Source organism: Oryx dammah, unplaced genomic scaffold (genome assembly GCF_014754425.2).
Source record: "Oryx dammah isolate SB20612 unplaced genomic scaffold, SCBI_Odam_1.1 HiC_scaffold_26, whole genome shotgun sequence".
NCBI classification, from domain to species: domain Eukaryota; kingdom Metazoa; phylum Chordata; class Mammalia; order Artiodactyla; family Bovidae; genus Oryx; species Oryx dammah.
Window position 1 is genome coordinate 18445452 of NW_024070210.1, and position 18870 is coordinate 18464321.

Sequence of the window (18870 nt, forward strand, 5' to 3'; positions counted from 1 at the left end):
GAGTTGGATTTCAACATATGCATTTTAGGGGAATACAGCATATCATCTACAAGCAGTGTATTTTCTCGATGAGGACACTGAAACACAGAGAAATAAGTGGCAGAGGATTTGTGCTCCAAGATCCTTGTGCTATAATACTTCTGTTCTCTCTCACCAAGTCATTTAAACGTTCTAATCAGACTTCATTCTGGTCAGTAGCATCAGCTCACCAATTCCTCATGGCTACTGTGAGGATCAAATGAAACACAGCTCCATGTACATGCAAGATGGTTAGCATTGAAGAACTCCTTCCTCATATCAGTGAAGATTTCATGATTTAGGCCCCGATTTTGTTTTTCTCTGCATGTTTCTAGGCATTTGTGGGCTTTGATCAGTTTCAGTTTAGTGCATAGGGATTATTTTAGCAGCTTGTAGGCTGTTACTGTTATGTGAAGTTTCCTCAAATTCTCTGGCCTAGAATCTCCTAAGATTTGTTGTTTGTGATCTGAGTATTATTTAGTTTCTTTTGGAAAACCTGAAAGGACAAAAAGCTTCCTTTTGGGGGTGACAATTTTATCATTAACTCGTTGCCATTTGAGTATATACTGGAATGGCAAATTTGGGGAGAGACTGACTTAGTGTCAGAAGCAGGAACTCATTGGTGGCTCTTAAATGGACACATTTGGTCTACTAGCCAAAGACATTTCATTCACTCATCACATTTATGGAGTATATCTGCTGGTGCCAGTCATTTTCTAGGCTCCAGAGATAAGGCTTGGTCCTTGCTGTCATAAGAGCTTACCATTAAGGGAGGAAAGCAAAGTTCACACATGTAAAACACATAAATAAGGTGGTTTAGATGTATAATCAAGGAAGAGTGACTGAGAAGCCACTTTTGCCAGATGGTCAGGGAAGGTTTTATTGTAGAGGTGACTCTTAAGCAAGGACATGATGGTTAATACCACCTGGGGAAATAGACCTCCAGACAGAGGAAAATGAGAACAGAAAGCAGGTAGGCTGGCATGTTTGAGTAGAGAAAGAATGCCTGTGTCGCTGGAGTGAGCTGACAGAGTGGTGAGGATGGAGGTGCAGAGATGAGCAGTTGCCAGATCCTGTGGGGCCTTGTAGGCCATGGAAATAAGTGTGGATTTTCAATGTCATGGGAAGCACCAGATTGCTTTATGCTAGAAGGTCACTTGCACTGATAGAAGTTTTTTAGAGATGCTCTTGACTTTGGTGTGAAGACTAGGAGACATTGTAGTGTCTAGGAGAGGGCAAGAGGAAAGCAGGGAACCCACTTAGGAGGCTGTAGCAGATGCAGAGGGAAGAAGGAGCCTGGATTTGGTGCAGTCTTTGTCATGGTGAAATGGAAAAACATTGATGAATTTGGCACAAAGTTTGGATGTGAAACAGGAATGCTGGTATGCTGGGTGGTTGAGTGAAGGAGTGAGAGAACTCAGTAGGCATTTGGTTTGTGCAGTAACACCTGGTTAAAACCCCAGACTTATATTGACAAAACTTTTAAGAACTCAGTTCACATAATAAAGAAAAAGTTAATCTCATTTGTTATTATCTAGCACAGTAGTTCTCAACCAAGAGTGATTTTGCTTGCCCCCAGGGGCAGGGGTGGGGGGGCATTTGGTAATGTTTGGAGACTCCTCTTATTGTCACTGCTGGGGGATCAGGGATTACGTGCTCCTGGCTAGTGGGTAGAAACCAGAGTCCTGCTGAGTATCTTAAAATTCATAGGGTAACCCCTATGAATAACCTAGAGAATAACCTGGTACAAAATGTCAAGGGTGCTAAGATTGAAACTGATCTAAGATGAAGATTTGTTCTGATATGAGACCTGGATTCCAGTGAAGTGGAAAACATTTAACCAATACACCACTTTTTCTTCCCTCTTCTGATTCTTTCTGTTCCTCAGAAGTAATTTAGCTGAAATCAATATTATCTTTTGGCATATTTTGTAACCTCTCTAGTGAAATGGTTAGACCTTCTGTGTTGTATTCATTGATTTTTCTAGACATTACTGGAACTGTACTTGGAAAACCAGAGACTCATGGGTCCATTATTTAGAAACTCGGAATAAGTAAATGATCCACACTGACAAGAGATCTATAGTCTCTTGAAGTTAGAGACAACGCCCTTAGCAAATAACTCAAAGGTTAAAAGAATAAAGTTCTAAAAATTAGAGTTCTTAATGGAGGTAGGGGGTAGTATTTTCCTCTTTGTTGAGTCTTGTGAGGGATTCAGACATCTTGTCTTGCTGAAATATTTCTAGTCACAGAAATGGTGAAAAAATTCATATATATATAAAATAAAATACATTTACATATACACAGATCCACATCTAATATATGTATATATAAATACTTAAACCCCAAGTTTTTCTTTGTTTTTACAACCACTCCATTCTCCACTGTCTCTTTTCTACAAACTTGCTATAAGAACAGAGCAACGCACTAACCATCTCTTGCCCGTTTCCTCCTCATGCTAACTCATCCCCAGTGGTAGGAGGGCTGTGTGCTCTTCATGCCAAAAAGCTCTGGAAGTTAAATCCCCTCCTGCTGAACATGGGGGGTGATAAGGAAGCCCAGTGAGCCAGGAGTGGTCCATGAGACACTTAAGAAAGTGTCTCCTGGGGTAGGCCTTCCTAGACTAGAAATCCAGAGCCTTAGGCCCTGTCTGAAAGGGAAGGCCAGGGAAAGTCTTCCTGTCCTTCAGTGAAGTCAGTGGTGGACCTCATCTCACTGAGACCGTTCCTTTAAGAAGACCCATCACGTTGTTTGGCTGCTTCACTTGTTTACAGTCCCAGAATAGTGTGGCTCAGAACACTGGGAGTTGGCCTTTTTTTTTTTTTTTTTTTTAATTGGCTAAAAGAGACATTATTCTAGTGGGATTCAGGAATGGAAAATAGCTGAGGATGTTTTTGTACTGTATGGGAATCCTTGACCCCAAACAGGCTGTGCTGGTCTGTCCCATTTCTATTCTGCTTTTGTCTTAGACTCATCTGCGGGTGACCCCCTTGGCCTTGTCCTCAGCTGCCTGGTCTAGGGTACCTTCCAGGGGCTTGCTCTTCCCAGGACCTCTGTTTCAGAGAAGCTGGCAGAAACCCCTCAGGACTTAACCGGTCGGTAGGTCAGCAACCTGGGGATCATAATCTTCTAACTTGTGGAACTTCCTTATTTTTCTCTTCGAATGGTCAAAGTATTATAGTATAAGGACTCATTTTGGTGCTGTGGCTGGTTAGCCCTTTGGTAAATTCTGGTCAAAACACAAATATATTTACTCTTGGTTATTAGGTGCCATGTTAAAAAATGTAATGAAAAACCCCTCCCATAGATCTGCTTAGGAGCTGTCTGTCAAAATAATAAGCAGTAATTGGTACAACAGCAGAGACTCCATCCCCCTCCACCACCTTTTACTCATTGAAAGCCAAGTAAAATCCCCTTTTGTTTAGTAATAGTAGTTGGGGGAGGGCATTGTATGATATTATTGGGAAACCGGGGTTGAGGATGACTCAGACAAACAGGAAGATGAAAGAACCCCTATTATATGCCTCTAATTTCTGCTCAGCATCTTGTGAGCTCACTCAGCCTTGGGCTTATTCAGTTGTAACAGACTCCTGGCATTTAACCTGGGAGGCTATTTTGTTTAGTCCAGGCCTGTTTAAAATTTGACCCATGCAAGCCATCAAAACCACTGTGAGTCAGCTTTTCAGGGAACCTATCTTTTAACTATTTCAAGTTACCTCCAGTTTATATGACTCTAATTTTTTTCTGGTCTGTCAGTTCCTTGAAGTCATTGATTTTTTTTCTGGAATTTGGTAAACATTTGGCTTTTTTGAGTCGGGGATAGTACACTAGGCAGATTTCTTATTAAATGGACAGTGTATGTCTCCCTGTGGCCGCGTCTCCTGGCTGCACTACTCTTGAGTCCATCCTGCAGACTGTGTCCCGTGGAAGCCTTCTGATGGCTGGCTGGACTTTTCTGGGGAGTCCTGTCTGCTTTGGGAACAGCTCCCAAGAGATCATTTCCAGCTGAGGTTGGAACTGCCTAAATGTATTGAACACATTTGATCAATGAGGGGCAACCAGTGGAAACTTAGTGGGTGAGATCACAAAGAAGGGAAAGAGATAGAAAGCTTTCAGTCAAGAAGGATTGGAAAGACCTATGGGAAGGGACACAGAGGAACTTTTGGAGGCAGGAAAGGGTGGGTGTTTCCTTGGAGAATGTTTTGTTCATTTTGCCCCTCTTACCAACAGCTTTTGGCCAGTAATTAAGAGATTCCCTTTGACTTGTTTGTGAGGTCAACTTGGTGGTAGCTGGAATCCTTGGTGGTGGCAGAGAGGTATACCCACCATACGTAAGCACTTGGCCTCTGGCTTGAATTCATGGAGGATAATTCAGTTTTCTTGTAGCTTCTGGAGTTTTTTTTTTTTTTTTTTTTTTCTCTCCTTCCTAATTTTCTTCTGCTTGTGACTGGGTTCTTGCTGTCTTTCCCAGGAGCTTGACTCTTAGAGTAGGTGAACAGACGGAGCCTGCTTCTGGCATGTAGTCACAGGTACCCCAGGTTCAAGTTGAGAAGAGAATAAAATCCCAAGCAATTCAGCAGTCATAGAGTATTCTAGAAATTCCTCTACCTCTCAGCCCATTCTCCTGCCTGGTGAATATGTCATCTAATTAATACACAGCTGAACCGTTTTCTATAATCTCTTATAACCTTTCTTTTCAAAGAGTTTAATTCAGTTTACGTGTGTCATTCAACAGCAGTCATAAACATTTATTGAGCGTCAATTTTCTGCCTTACTAGTTTGAGTAATCTCTGAAAAATGCTTTAAAGTGAAAATTGGGAGGTTAAGCCTGACTGGGCAGGGGTTGGTGGGGCCTTCTTTCCTGGGAAGGCCCTGCTGTCTTCTGTCCTTGCCTCTGAGGAGAGGCTGCTTGAGGATCCTGACTCTCTGTGCGCACCCTTTCTGGTCCCGGTGGCTGGGCGGTCAGTCTGTGGCTGGTAGGTCACTGGGCGCACGCTTGTTCCTCCCCGTGTTCTTAGTCAGCTCAACTGGATCACCTCTCGGACAGCCAGAAAGACAGCCCGCTTTGCCTTTCTTCTTTTTCCCTCCCTCCCTCCTCCTCCTCTCCTTCTTTTGTTTCCTTCCTCCCCTAATTCTTTTTCCCTCCCTCCTCTTCCCTCCCTCCCTCTAGACTCTTCCTTCCCTCTCTCCCTCCCTCATTTCTTCCTTTCTTTTCCTCCCTACTGCATGAATTATGAAGTTAAATCTACTACTGCCAGGGGAAAGACGTTTCTTTCCAGCGCTACATGTAAATGATTTTAGACTTAGTGAAAGTTACTCAGTGATATCTGACTTTTTGCGACCCCATGGACTGTATACTCCATGGAATTCTCCAGGCCAGAATACTGGAGTGGGTAGCCATTTGCCTGGAGAATCTCAGGGGCGGGGGAGCCTGGTGGGTTGACGTCTATGGGGTCGTGCAGAGGTGGACACAACTGCAGTGACTTAGCAGCAGCAGCCGCGATCCCCTTCTCCAGGGGATCTTCCCAACACAGAGATCGAACCCAGATCTCCCGCATCGCAGGTGAATTCTTTACCAGCTGAACCACCTGTGAAGCCCAAGAATACCGGAGGGGGTAGCCTATGCCTTCTCCAGCAAATCGTCCCAACCCAGGAACCCAACTGGGGTTTCCTGCATTGCAAGCGGATTCTTTACCAGCTGAGCTACAAGGGAATCCCTTTAGACTGATGTACCATATTCTTTTTTTTTTTGGCCACACTATCATGCAGCTTGGGGGATGTTCCCTAACAAGGGATCTGATTGAACCTGGGCCCTCAGCAGTGAAAGAGCAGAGTCCTAACCATTGGACCGCCAGGGAACTGCTTATGTACCGTTTTGGATTTTCATACATTTCTTCTCCTTTCACTACCATGAAGACTGAGTTTGCCGCATTTTTTTTTTTTTTAAGGATTGATCTAAAGCGATTTTGGTTTTATAGTGCTGCCTTCCTTGACCAGCAGATTTGAAACAGCAACTCCTGCCTTTTCCTATAATCCTACTCCTCTCTCCTGGTTTTTCTTCACTCTGCTTATCATTGTTTGACATAACGTGTACTTAAAGCCAACCCTTGTGGTATAACGTACACATAATATAATATGTACATCAAAAATCAGTTTTTTGTTTTTTGGCTTTGTCCCATGGCCTGTGGGATCTTGGTTCCCAGACCAGGGATCCAACCTGAAGCCCCTGCATTGGAATCTCGAAGTCTTAACCACTAGATCTCCAGGGACGTCTCTGTAATGTACACATTTTAAGTGTACAGATGTGTGAGTTTCAACAAATATGTTTACACCTGTGTAACCACCTCTGCAACACTCAAGATGTAAGTACCGCACGCTAACCAGTTGCACCCCTGGGGCTCCCATAACGCTCAAGGTATAGAGCGTTTCCATCCTCTCAGAAGGTTTCCTTAGGAAGTCAGTCCCCAGCAGTCACTCATCTGCCTTCTACAGCTACAGATTTGACTTTCCTAGAGTTTCGTGTAAAAATAGAATAATTTGGTACTGTTTTGTATCTGGCTTCTTGCACTCACCACAATGTTTTTGAAGGTCATACGTGTTGTTGCGTATCTCAGTTCATTTCTTTGTATTGCAGAGAAGTTCCATTGTATAGATGTACTGCAGTTTCTTCATTTGTCCATGGACATTTTGTTTGCCATATATATTTTTTGCTTATGGTCTTTCTTCTCCCCATTATCATGTAAGCTTCCTGAGGGCAGTGATTTTTTTTTATAGGGGTGTAATTCATGTAACATAAAATTAATGATTTTAAGTAAACGATTCAGTGGTACTTGGTACATTCAGTGTGGTGCAACCACCACCTCTGTCTATCTAAAACATTTTCGTCATCCCAGAAGAAAACGCTGTACCTGTTAGGCGGTCCATCCCAGAGGGCAGTGATTTTTTTTGTCTTTTTTATGCAACATTTGTTATTTTCCAGTTATAAAACTAACATAGACTGGTCATGTTAAAATACTGAAGATACAGAGCTACAAGAAAGTATCCACTTTTATCTTAATTTTACAATGAAAACCACTAGTACCTTCAGTTCTTCTGAATGTTGCATTTACTCTTTGAGTGTGGCCTAGAGGCAGACCAGGGCACTGCAACATCAGTCGGCACTTAACAGCATTTACAGCACGCCTCCGCTGTGCTGAGTGCTGCTGTGCATTCTCTCCAACTTAATCCTCGCAGCAATCCTGTGAAGTAAATTACATTGTTACCCTCATTTTACAGATGAGATAATGGAGCCCAGAGAAATTAAATAATTTCTTTAAGGTTTTTCTGAAGTCAGTGAGTGGTAGAGGCAGATTGTATTCCCTCCGCTTTTTTTTTAAATATATATTTTTATTTATTTGGCTGTGTAGGGTCTTAGTTGCAACATGAGAACTCATGTTGAGACAGGTAGGATCTTAGTTCCCCAACCAGGGATCAAACCCAGGCCCTGTGCATTGGGACTGCAGAGTCCTAGCCACTGGACCACCAGGGAAGTCCCCCCTCCACTTGAAAAAAAGATATTTTCTTGGCCACACTGCACAGTATGTGGAATCTTAGATCTTCAACCAGGGATTGAACCCATGCCCCTTGCAGTCTTAACCACCGGACTGCCAGGGAAGTCCCCAGATTGGACCCTAAGGGGTAATACTATGCTATGGCCTTCCCTAGAGAGAATATAGCATCTAGACATTCTGTGCTGTGTTTATTCACTTACTTAACAAATAAGTACAGATTTCCTATTGTGTGTCAGGCCCTGTGTTAGGGCTACAGTGGTAAACAGCACAGCTTAGACCCTTGCCAGCCTGGAATATGCTCTAGTGGGAAGCTGGAACCAGGAATAATGGGAAGATGTTAACAGAGGTGGTGGGTGGGGACTGGAGGCTGTGATTAAGACAAGGGTAGAGAAAATCGTCCATGGCGCGATCCAGGTGGAGGTAGATCTGAATCAAGCTCTCACTTTTAAAAAAATTAAAACATCTCCTTTGTGGTTTATCACAGGCTATTGAGTATAGTTCCCTGTGCTCAGCTCTGCTGTCTTTTGTCTAGCCTAGGGTTGTTGCTACTAATCCCAGAGCCTTTACCAGAGCTTCCGTCTGTTTCTATAGCTGGCCAGACATGAGTATGCCATGCCACCCCACTGAAAAGGGGGCATCTTCCATTTGGAAGCTCCTTGGAAGAGTTCCTTGAGGATAATGTGGGTCTTGAGGATGATGCGGTACTTCCAACCCCCAGAACCTAGCATTGCTTGGAAAGCCTTTCACTCAGATGTAAATGGACAGCTGAACTCGGTGAGTTGGGCGAAGTCAAAGAAATTGACCATGGAGCTAAAAACGACCCGTCTAAAAGAATTTGTTTTGTGGATCATCTCTACGTAGAAACATTTCTCTTTCCTGCTAGAGGAGCTGCAGGCAGCGCTGTGAGGCCGTATGTCAGAGGCACCACTGGTAGTTCGAAGACATGGGAGGAGAATTCCTGACCTCTCAAGTAATGGAGCTCTTGAGGACACTGGAGTGGAAGAAAATGATCTTTGCGCTGACCAAATGCGCTCAGTGTGTTAGTGAAGCCAATCCTGTGACTTCAGTGGTCTTAAGAAACCGTTTGATTGAGAAACAGTTGTTTTTCACATGAAACTTGATTGGCACATGCATGGGTAAACACAAAAATGTACAGTCCTTTGAGGATAGGATGAAAGGTAATTTTCTGAACTAGCTGGGTTGAGGGGAGCAGGTTTACTAGAACTTTCTGGCAGTAGGGATTTGCTGTTGGAAGGGAACCTCCTTTGATTTGGGACTTTAACAATGGACTGGCTCCTGATCTGTTTGACATTGTTTAAGTAAAATTTTATCGGAAAATTAGGGCATGGACTTAAATCTTTGCCTGGAGCTTTTTTCAACATGATGAAAATGGCTCTGGATTTTTCAGAGAAGAGCGTCCTCACTTTTCACTTCTCCTTTCCTTCCTACAGAAGATGGAAAATGATACCTAAATTTATACTTATGTTGGTCTTACACCATTAGATTAGTGCCAGATACTAGATGAAGCTTGATACATATTGATTGGTCAATAGAGAAAAAACACAGCCTAAAAGTTGAGAATTAGGTTTTACTTGGTGACTTTACTGAGAAGTATAGCCTAGGGTAGCCTCTCAGATAGCCCACTCCAGTACTCTTGCCCGGCAAATCTCATGGACAGAGGAGCCTGGTGGGCTGCCGTCTCTGGGGTTGCACAGAGTCGGACACAACTGAAGTGACTTAGCAGCAGCAGCAGCAGCCTCTCAGATAGCTCGGAGGAACTGTTTCAAGGCGTTGAAGGAGAAACCAGGATACAAGGGAGTTTTTGCTGGGGGTTCTAGTCCAACATCAAAAGATCACTGCTAATCACAAAGAACAGAAATCTCAAGTTAATGATTTCAGTGCTTTTCTTTGAGAAGATGCAAGAATCTGGGCTCATTGAAATTATTCCTTTGATATACAGCTTTACTATCTAGAGTCTGTATTCTGTTTTCCTCCATCCTGAACCCCCTCAGGGTGAACCATGGCAGGAGGGGTGGGGTGGCTGCAGTGACTGATGGCTGGATGGAGGCAACATTAGTTGTTTACCAGAATGGCAGGCATCATTCTTTGTTTACTGAAATGGCAAGCAGCATATTTTTTGTGTACAGATTAAATAATCAAGTTCTCATTTCCTTCTGAGATAGCGGTTTCAGTTCTGCCAAAATTGAGAATCTGGTTTGGTTTCTTTGGGTTCTGTCTCTTCATTGGAGCTCAGGCAAAAATGGAATGAAAGCAGGATAAACTAGAGTTGTTGTTCAGTTCCTAAGTTGTGTCTGACTCTGTGACCTCATGGACTGCAGCATTCCTAGCTTCCCTGTCCTTCACTGTCTTCCAGAGTTTGCTCAAATTCCCGTCTTGAGTTGTTGATGCTATCTAACTATCTTATTGGCTGTGGGCCTCTTCTTTTGCTTTCAGTCTTTCCCAGCATCAGGATCTTTTCCAGTGAGTTGACCCTTTGCATCAGGTGGCCAAAGTTTTGGAGCTTCAGCATTCGTCCTTCCAGTGAATACTCAGGGTTGATTTCCTTTAGGATTGACTGGTTTGATCTCCTTGCAGTCCAGGGGACTCTCAAGAGTCTTCTCCAGCACAGACCCTCACATAAATGTAATTAGTGGGAACTTAACTTTGGGGATAATTTATCAATTTTGAGTAATTTTAGAATCTCAGTGGAGAGGTATAAAAACATCTTTGTTGTCCAAGGATGGGATTTACCATGAGCGCTGTCGGGGGTGGAGCGGTCATGCTTCCCTTAGCCCTTTCATTACTTTGGGAAAGGACCTGATTTTTGTCCTCAGCTATAACAGCTTAGAGGACTGTGTGTTTGTAATTGGTGCAGATCAGATCCTCTGCACTCAGAGCGACCAGAACGGAGAGGACCTCAGTCCTGAGTTTCTTTCCTTTGGAGTATATTCCGGTGTCTTTAACTTTACTGCCTCTGCTCTGTTGAACTTTCCTCCTTCAAAGGCTTTTTACTTCAATATCTGTCCCATCTCTTGCTTTTTCCTCCCTCAGCCGCCTCAGGGCAAGGCCCACATGGTCATTCTTCCTGGAATAATTCTCTGAGGGCCAAGAAGGAATCTCTCGGAGACTGTCATCTTTCCCCTTGCCTGCTTGGGTCAGAAGTTGGCTTTTTCACTGTTGTAAACTGCTCTGAACTCTGAGCTGAAACAATGTAGATCGTTGAGTACTATAACATTTCATTCTAGAAACTCTCCTTGGAACTTTACCCCAAATGAAAAGCTTTGTGGGTGAGACAGTGATAGAGGGGTGTGTTGTTTGGTTTCTTCAAGATGGGTATGGTGATAGTCAAAGTCGCTCAGTCATGTCCGACTCTTTGCGACCCCATGGACTATAGAGTCCATGGCATTCTCCAAGCCAGAGTACTGGAGTAGGCAGCCTTTCCCTTCTCCAGGGGATCTTCCCAACCCAGGGATCCAACCCAGGTCTCCTGCATTGCAGGTAGATTCTTTGCCAGCTGAGCCACAAGGGAAGACCAAGCTATAAAGTCAGTATCAATAATACTATGTTGTTTTGCTTAGGGGGAGTGGAAAGGAGTTACCAGGAGCAAGCAGTGAGTTCTTTTCATTTTCAGATAGAATTAGTTTAGATTTTTCACCTCATCACTGCCTCAGTCCCTGGATGAACAGACTCTGAGCCACAAGCAGGCGCAAGCCCAGGAGCTGCTGCTGTGCCCCTGGATGTGTTCCCAGCGGCCTCGTCTTTACTAAATAATGGCTGGTATTCATCAAGCGCTTGCTGTGTGCCAGGCGTTGTACTGTGCCCTTTGCGTGCCTTATCGCCTTTAGTCCTCTCAGTAGCCCTATGGATTGTAGAATCTCTTACCATCTCACTTCCCTGAGGTTTCAGGAGTTAAGTAGCTTTTCCAGGGCTATACTGGGAGTTGAATTTGGGTGTTTCTGACCTGCCTGAGGTCCATGTGAGCAGGAGGAGGACTGAAGGCAGAGGCTGGGGAGGAGCACCTTTGGCGTGTTGCTCCTGTTTTTGTGTTGGGTCAGGGCCGAGGACCATTCCCAGCATGTCAAGTTGGGTGGGGAGACCAGTTGGCAGGGCTCAGAGTCAGATAGCTTATTTCAGCCCAGGAATGGAGCAGAGTGGGAACAGGCAGATGGTGAACAGAAAGAACAAGTAGAGCAGCAGCCTTGTTCTCCCGGGCCCCAGCCTTTCTTCATCAGGGGGATCTTCTTATCTTTCTTATGTTTTCTTGACCTTCTCTTCTGCCGACTGAGGGCTTCCCAGGTGGCTCAGACGGTAAAGAATCTGCCTGCAGTGGGGGAGACCTGAGTTCGATCCCTAGGTCAGGAGGATCCCCTGGAGAAGGGAGTGACAACTCACTTCAGTATTCTTGTCTGGAGAATCCCATGGACAGAGAAGCCTGGCGAGCTACAGTCCATGGGGTCGCAAAGAGTTGGACTCAGAGACTAACACTTTCAGTTCACTCTCTTCTGACTGAAAAACCGGTCTTGCTACTTACTCCCTAGGCTGTTGTCTCCTTCCTGGCTCTCGGGAAACTGCCCACAGGTTAAGGATGAATTGAGTAGTATAACAGGGAGCAAAATAATGCGAAAGGCAGAAGAAGGAAAAACGAAGCATAGTTTCAGTTTGCCAGGCATTTTCTCGTTTATCTGTTGATTTGATTAGCAACCAGTACCCAGTCAGGGGAGGCAAAGATGGTTATATCCTCATTTTACATGTGGAAAAAGGCAGTCAGTGCATACTGAATGATTATCCAGGGCTCCTTGGTAGAAAAACCTGCCTGAGCTTTGAGAGCCTCCTAGAATTCTTTGCGCCAAACTCATCCACATATGCACACGTGAACTTGTGTGTTTAACATACTCCGGCACACCTGGTGCTGAAATCATATCCCCAAATGCTGACTCCAGTGACATACTTATATATATATGTTATGCACATCATTTGGTGGGTACTTCATCGGTATAAATCTTGAGACATTTAACATCTTCTACAGGCCCCTTTTCAGGTGCCCACTCTTGAGTGTCCTGGATACCCGTTGTGGTTTTTTTTGGATAATGGGTTCATGATTGAGTTCATTTCCAGGGGGGAAAGCCCCTGGGCCTCGTCTTCTTCCTCCAGACTGTTTGATGACTCTTGCAGCTGGCCTCTCTGACCTTATCTGACTCCTTGCCGGTAGAGGTTTATGGAGCTTTTGTTTTGTTTTCTTGTGGCCAGCTTAGCAGCTTGGAACGATACTGGCAGAGTGACATGGGTCCAAAGTGGGCTGTTCTGTGTAACTTCTTCTTCCTCTCAGTTGCCTGGGAGATCATTGAGCCCAGTTATCAAATGCTGCTGCTGTGTTCAGCCCTGTGGACAATCCAGGGTGGAGAAAAGTGATCAAAGTTCCTAGCAAGGTGCACTGCTTCATTCATTCGGTAACTCGATATTGAACTCCTCTCCTGGGCCAGGCCGTATCCCGAGTACTGGGGGTATAAGGGCAGACTCGATTCTGCCCTCATGCATCTAGGGAAGGGCACTGTCAGTGCAGTGGGCATTCAGTAAATAAAATATTGTCATTAAGGCTATTCCTGTAATAATCGTAGTGATGTTATTAATGGAATAGTGAGTGCTTTACTATCTTGATGAGATTATGGGAAATGAAGACATCATATTATCACACCCAGTGGTCTGGCTCCCTGTAACTTCTCCTTATCAAACCAGCAGACTCTTGAGAGTCAGGAGTGTGTTTTTTATTGTTGTTGTTTGTTTGTCTCCTGGCTGGAGGATAAAAGTTGTAAAGGTTCATCACTCCTTTAGCTGGAGTAGAACACCAGGTGTTTGAATTAGGAGCTTTGACCCTGGGGATTTGTATTCTGAGAGTTACAGGCCCTGAGCATCTTCCTGGAACTCCAGTCTGGGATCTGTCTCATTGACACCAGCTCCCTTCCTTCCTGGCCTGACTTTTTTTTTATTTTGTCGCAGCACGCAAGTTTTCTCTGTTTGTGGCATGAGTGTCTCTTACCGTGGAGCGTGGGCTCTGGAGCTCACAGGCTTAGTAGTTGTGGCGCTTGGGCTCAGTTGCCCTGTGGCACATGGGATCTTAGTTCCTTGTTTAGGAACCTGCATCAGCTTCATTGGAAGGCGGATTCTTAACCACTGGACCACCGGGGAAGTCTCATGGCCTGACTTCTTATAAGGATTGCAGTGTTTTTAAACTGTAAACAGAGGAATTATGGATAGATGGAGTTTGACTGGTAAATTGTTCTTTTTTTAAAAATAGGCTTACTTAGATGTAAGTCACATAGCATGTATTTATCATCCTTTTAAAATATACAACTCAGTGCTTTCAGTATATTCATAAAGTTGTACAGCCCTTAGTACTGTCTAAGTCCTTAGCATTTTCATCAACCCAAACAGGAACCCTGTACCCACTAGCAGTCACTTCGTATTTCCTCCTTCCCTTCACCCCTAGCAGCCACTGATATATATTCTGTCTCTATCAGCTGACCTATTGTGGACATTTCATATAAAAGGAATTATATAATATGTAACATTTTGTGTCTGGCTTCTTTCACTTAATATAATGTTTTCAAGGTTCATCCGTCTTGTAGCATATATTAGTACTTTTTATAGTTGAATAATATTCAGTCATTGTATAAATATACCACATTTTGTATATTCACTTATCAGTTGATGGACGCGTGGGTTGTTTCCATCTTTGACGGTTATCAATAATGCTGCTGTGAAGATTCATGTTCAAGTTCTGTATGGATGTATGTTTTTAATTCTTTTGGTTTATACCTAGGAGTAGAGCTCCTGAGACATATGGTAACTATGTTTCACTTTCTGAGAAACTGCCATGCTGTTTTCTAGAGTGGTTGTGCATTTTACATTCTCATCATTAGTGTTTGAGCGTTGAAATTTCGCAGTACTCTCACCAGAACTTGCCATTATCTTTTTGATCATAGCCATCTTAGTGGGTGTGAGGGATATCTTATTGTGGTTGGTTTGCATTTCCCTGATGACTATGGTGTTGAGCATCTTTTCATGTGCTTATTGATAATTTATGTCTTTTTTGGAGAAATGTCTGTTCAAATTTTTTGCTTAATATTTAATTAGGTTATTTTTTCTTACTGAGCTGTAAGAATTATTTACATATTCTGGACCATTAGTCCCTTATTAGAAATGTGGTTTGCAAATATTTTCCCCTGTTCTTTGGATTGTCTTTTCATCTAATGGTATCCTTTGCAGAATAAAAGTTTTTAATTTTGATGAAGTCCATTTTATCCATTTTTTTCTTTTGTTGTATTGCTTTTAGTGTCATATATAAGAAGACATTGCCTAATCCATGGTTGCAAAATTTCCTCCTGTGCCTTCTTTTAAGAGCTTATAGTTTTAACATTTTTATGACCATTAAGTTCTTATATACTGACTGAGGCTTTCAAAGTTCCTGTTAGCTGTTTGCTAGGGCTAAGTGTCAGAGAAGGCAATGGCACCCCACCCCAGTACTCTTGCCTGGAAAATCCCATGGACGGAGGAGCCTGGTGGGCTGCTGTCCATGGGGTCGCTAAGAGTCAGACACGACTGAGCAACTTCACTTTCACTTTTCACTTAAATGCATTGGAGAAGGAAATGGCAGCCCACTCCAGTGTTCTTGCCTGGAGAATCCCAGGGACAGGGGAGCCTGGTGGGCTGCCATCTGTGGGGTCGCACAGAGTCAGACACGACTGAAGCAGTTTAGCAGCAGCAGCAGGGGTAGGTGTTGGGTGAGAGGCTATTATCCTGGGACTTCTTTTCCTTGTCACATTGACAAGTCAGTTGAGGAGCCCTGGCAAGCACTTAATTCTTGGCAGGTGTTTCTAGCTATTTTGTGGTTTTCGTATTTCATTGTCTTTCCCCTCCCTCCCCCCTTTTTTGGGAAGGTAACGAATGAAGAGGACTTCATTAGGAAATTGGACTGCAAACCTGATCAGCATCTGAAAGTGGTTTCCATTTTTGGAAATACTGGGGATGGGAAGTCTCATACCCTCAACCACACTTTCTTCTATGGCCGAGAAGTCTTCAAAACCTCCCCTGCCCAGGAGTCCTGCACTGTGGGAGTGTGGGCAGCATATGACCCAGTCCACAAAGTAGCCGTGATAGACACGGAAGGGCTCTTGGGAGCTACAGTGAATCTAAGCCAGAGAACACGGCTGCTGCTTAAGGTCCTGGCCATCTCAGACCTCGTCATCTATCGAACTCATGCAGACCGACTGCACAATGACCTCTTCAAGTTCCTTGGGGATGCCTCAGAAGCTTATCTGAAACATTTCACTAAGGAGCTCAAAGCTACCACTGCCCGCTGTGGCCTGGACGTCCCCTTGTCCACCTTGGGCCCTGCTGTTATCATTTTCCATGAGACTGTGCACACCCAGCTGCTGGGCTCTGGTAAGTAGATGGGGTTTGGTTGTCACATGTTGACCTTTCTGGGTTCCCTGGGCTGCAGTAGTGACTTGGCGTTGGTAGATTGCCCAGAAAAATTTCTGCCTGGGCAAGACATAAGGAAATGTTTCAAGAAGGATGGCGTGATCAACCATGTCAGAATCTGCTCATGGGCAGGATGAAGACTGAGAATTGCTGATTGGCCTTCGTGATATAGAGGTCCTTGGTGATCTGGGTAAGACCGCTTCCCAAGGATGGTGGGCCTGATCAGAGTGGGATCAAGAAAAGAGAAGGAAAAAACTTAAGGTAGTATATTGATCTCTTTCACAGAGTTCTATAAAGGGAAGCAGATAAGTGACAGCAGGAGGCTAATGTGGGATTTCAAGGAGTTTTCCCTTTCTTGAAATTTAAGACGTGAGGCATTGCAGATACTTGTGTATCGGTGGGAATGATTCACTAGAGCAGGAGTGACGCACAGATGGAGGGCTGACCTTAGGAGCGTGGACGGCTCATCTGTGACAATAGGAGAGAAGGGAGGTTATATGGACACGATTACGGGTAAGTAGGTAGACGTGGTGGAAGTTGTCTTATTGTTTCTGTTTTCTTAGAGAAATGGGAAGCAAGAACATCGCCCGAGTGGGAGGGTGAGGAGGCAGGTGCGATGGTGATTAGATGCAGGTGGGGGCAACAGGGTTGGCTCCGAAAGCAGTTTCATTATGAACGTTCATTCAGTTTACAAACTATTAAGTGCACAAGGTCACATGCTGACTATCAGGACCCCAAACTGAAAAAAAAAAAAACAATTCCCACCCTCAAATAGCTGATAGTCTAGTTGGAGAGGCCACATGTGTTGCGTTCTGTGGTGGGTGTCGCTCCTGGAGCCGTGAGTGTGCAGAAGAGGGACACTGTACATGTCCTTGTGGGATCTAGGAAAGAGGAGGTGACATTGAACTTTAGAGACTGGCTAAATAGAGGAGGGGAGGAAGGATGGTCTAGGAAGATGAACCTGTAGTGGTTTGAAGGAGCTTGTTGTGTCCAAGGAACTGTAGGTATTTGTACACTGAGTTCCTGGATTCTGTTCCTGCCCATTTCAATGTATCCTCCTCAAAGGATGGGGAGTGATGTTTTTTAAAAGCTTATTCTTTAGGTCATGTCATACTCCTGCTTCCAACCTGTCAGTGGCTTTCCATTACATCAGGATACAATCTAAACTCCTAATTATAGTGTCCTCACTCCTGCCTCTGTCTCTGATCTCTGCTTACCCGTTTCACTCCCTCCACTAGCTATACCAGACTTTTCTCAGTTCCCATCTTTGAACATGCTACTCTGTCTACCTGGCACACACCTTCCTCCAGCCAGCCATCCTCTTTCAGATTCAGCTCAACTCTCAGGCCTTCGGAGCTTTTGCCAAGTGTCTCCTTTAAAATGGTCCTTCCTGCACCCTGGTGGTCCCGTCTTGTTAGATCACCCTGTTCATGTTCATCAGGGCAGCTGCCGCTCTCCAAATCATCCTGTTTGTTTGCTTACTGGTTTTTGATCTTTTCCCCTTGGAATGGAAACTCCAGGAAGGCAGGAACCTTGCCTGTCTTATTCACTGTTGCCTTTGAAGAGCCTGAGTGAGTGCTTGGCATACAGGAGGCTGTCGTCAGATACTTGCTAAATGAAGAGGCTCAGTGTGTCTGAGGCTTAGATTGTGTGGGAGGGAATAGTGGACACACTCAGAGATCAGGTCATGCATGGATGGCCTTGATTTAGGTCTCAAGTATGACAAGATCCCTTGAAGGATTTTAAGTAGGGAGTTAATCTGATCAGATCTGTATTTTCAAAAAGATCCCCCACAGCCTGTTGCAGGATGAACTAGAGAGGCACGTGAAGAGGCAGGGAGGTGGCCAGGAGCTTATCACAGTACTAGATGAGGAGTGATGGGGCCTGAGCCAGGGCAGGGCAGCAGGCACGGAGTGGACACACTGGGATTGTATTAAGGAGTTAGAATCTGAAGGATCTGGGTCTAGGATACCTCCTGTGATTAGCATTTTTATGCCACTTTGGATCTTCACAGCTTTGGTGAGGGGAAGGTCTAATTTCCTGTTCAGGGTTTTGAAATAACTAGCCTTTCAAAGTAACTTTTTTTTCCCATAGGCTTTACTTAAAAAAAAAAAATCTTACTTATTTTTGGCTGTGATGCGTCTTTGCTGCTGCATGGGCTTCTCTCTAGATGCAGCTTGTGGGGGCTACTCTCTAGTTGCAGTGTGCAGGCTGCTCACTGCAGTGGCTTCTCTTCTTTCGGAGCACAGGCTCTAGGGCGTGAGGGCCTCAGTGGCTGCGGCTCACGGGCTCCAGAGCACAGGCTCAGTAGTTGTGGTGCATAGGCTCAGGCACTCTGCAGCATGTGGGATCTTCCCGGAACAGGAATCGAACCTATATCTCCTGCGTTGGCAGACGAATTCTTCACCACTAAGCTATCAGGGAAACACCCCCCCTCCTTTTTTTTCTTTTGCTTTATACCTTGCTCTGTGCTAGGTGCCTGTTTGTTTGTTTGTTTAAAATAAAAGCTGAATAACAAAAATAACATTGTTTTCCTTAAATTTTTAAACATTTTAATTTTTTTGCCTGTGTCACACAGCATATGGAATCTTAGTTCCCTGACCAGGGATTGAACCTGTACCCTCTCCAGTGAAAGTGCAGAGTTTTAACCACTGGCCCACCAGGAAAGTCCCAACATTTTCTTAAAAATAAGTGCAGACTTAATGTATCTTTGTTACTCAGCTCAATCAACAGCAGCTATATTTTACAAACGAAGAAACTGAACTCAGAGAGCTTAGGTTATGTAACCAAGGAGGTTCCAGCTAGTAGGCTGCAAAATTGGGATT

The 18870-nt window shown here is 44.3% G+C and overlaps 1 protein-coding gene across 2 annotated transcripts in view; it reads left to right on the forward strand.

Moving 5' to 3' along the window:
• The window catches only part of ZFYVE1 (zinc finger FYVE-type containing 1), a 44469-nt gene that overhangs the window by 6042 nt on the left and 19557 nt on the right, over positions 1–18870 (forward strand). For both annotated transcript variants that reach the window (XM_040226145.1, XM_040226146.1), the window contains exon 3: positions 15502–16006. In XM_040226145.1, coding sequence (XP_040082079.1) covers positions 15502–16006 — 505 coding nt within the window. The remainder of the gene's footprint in view (positions 1–15501; positions 16007–18870) is intronic.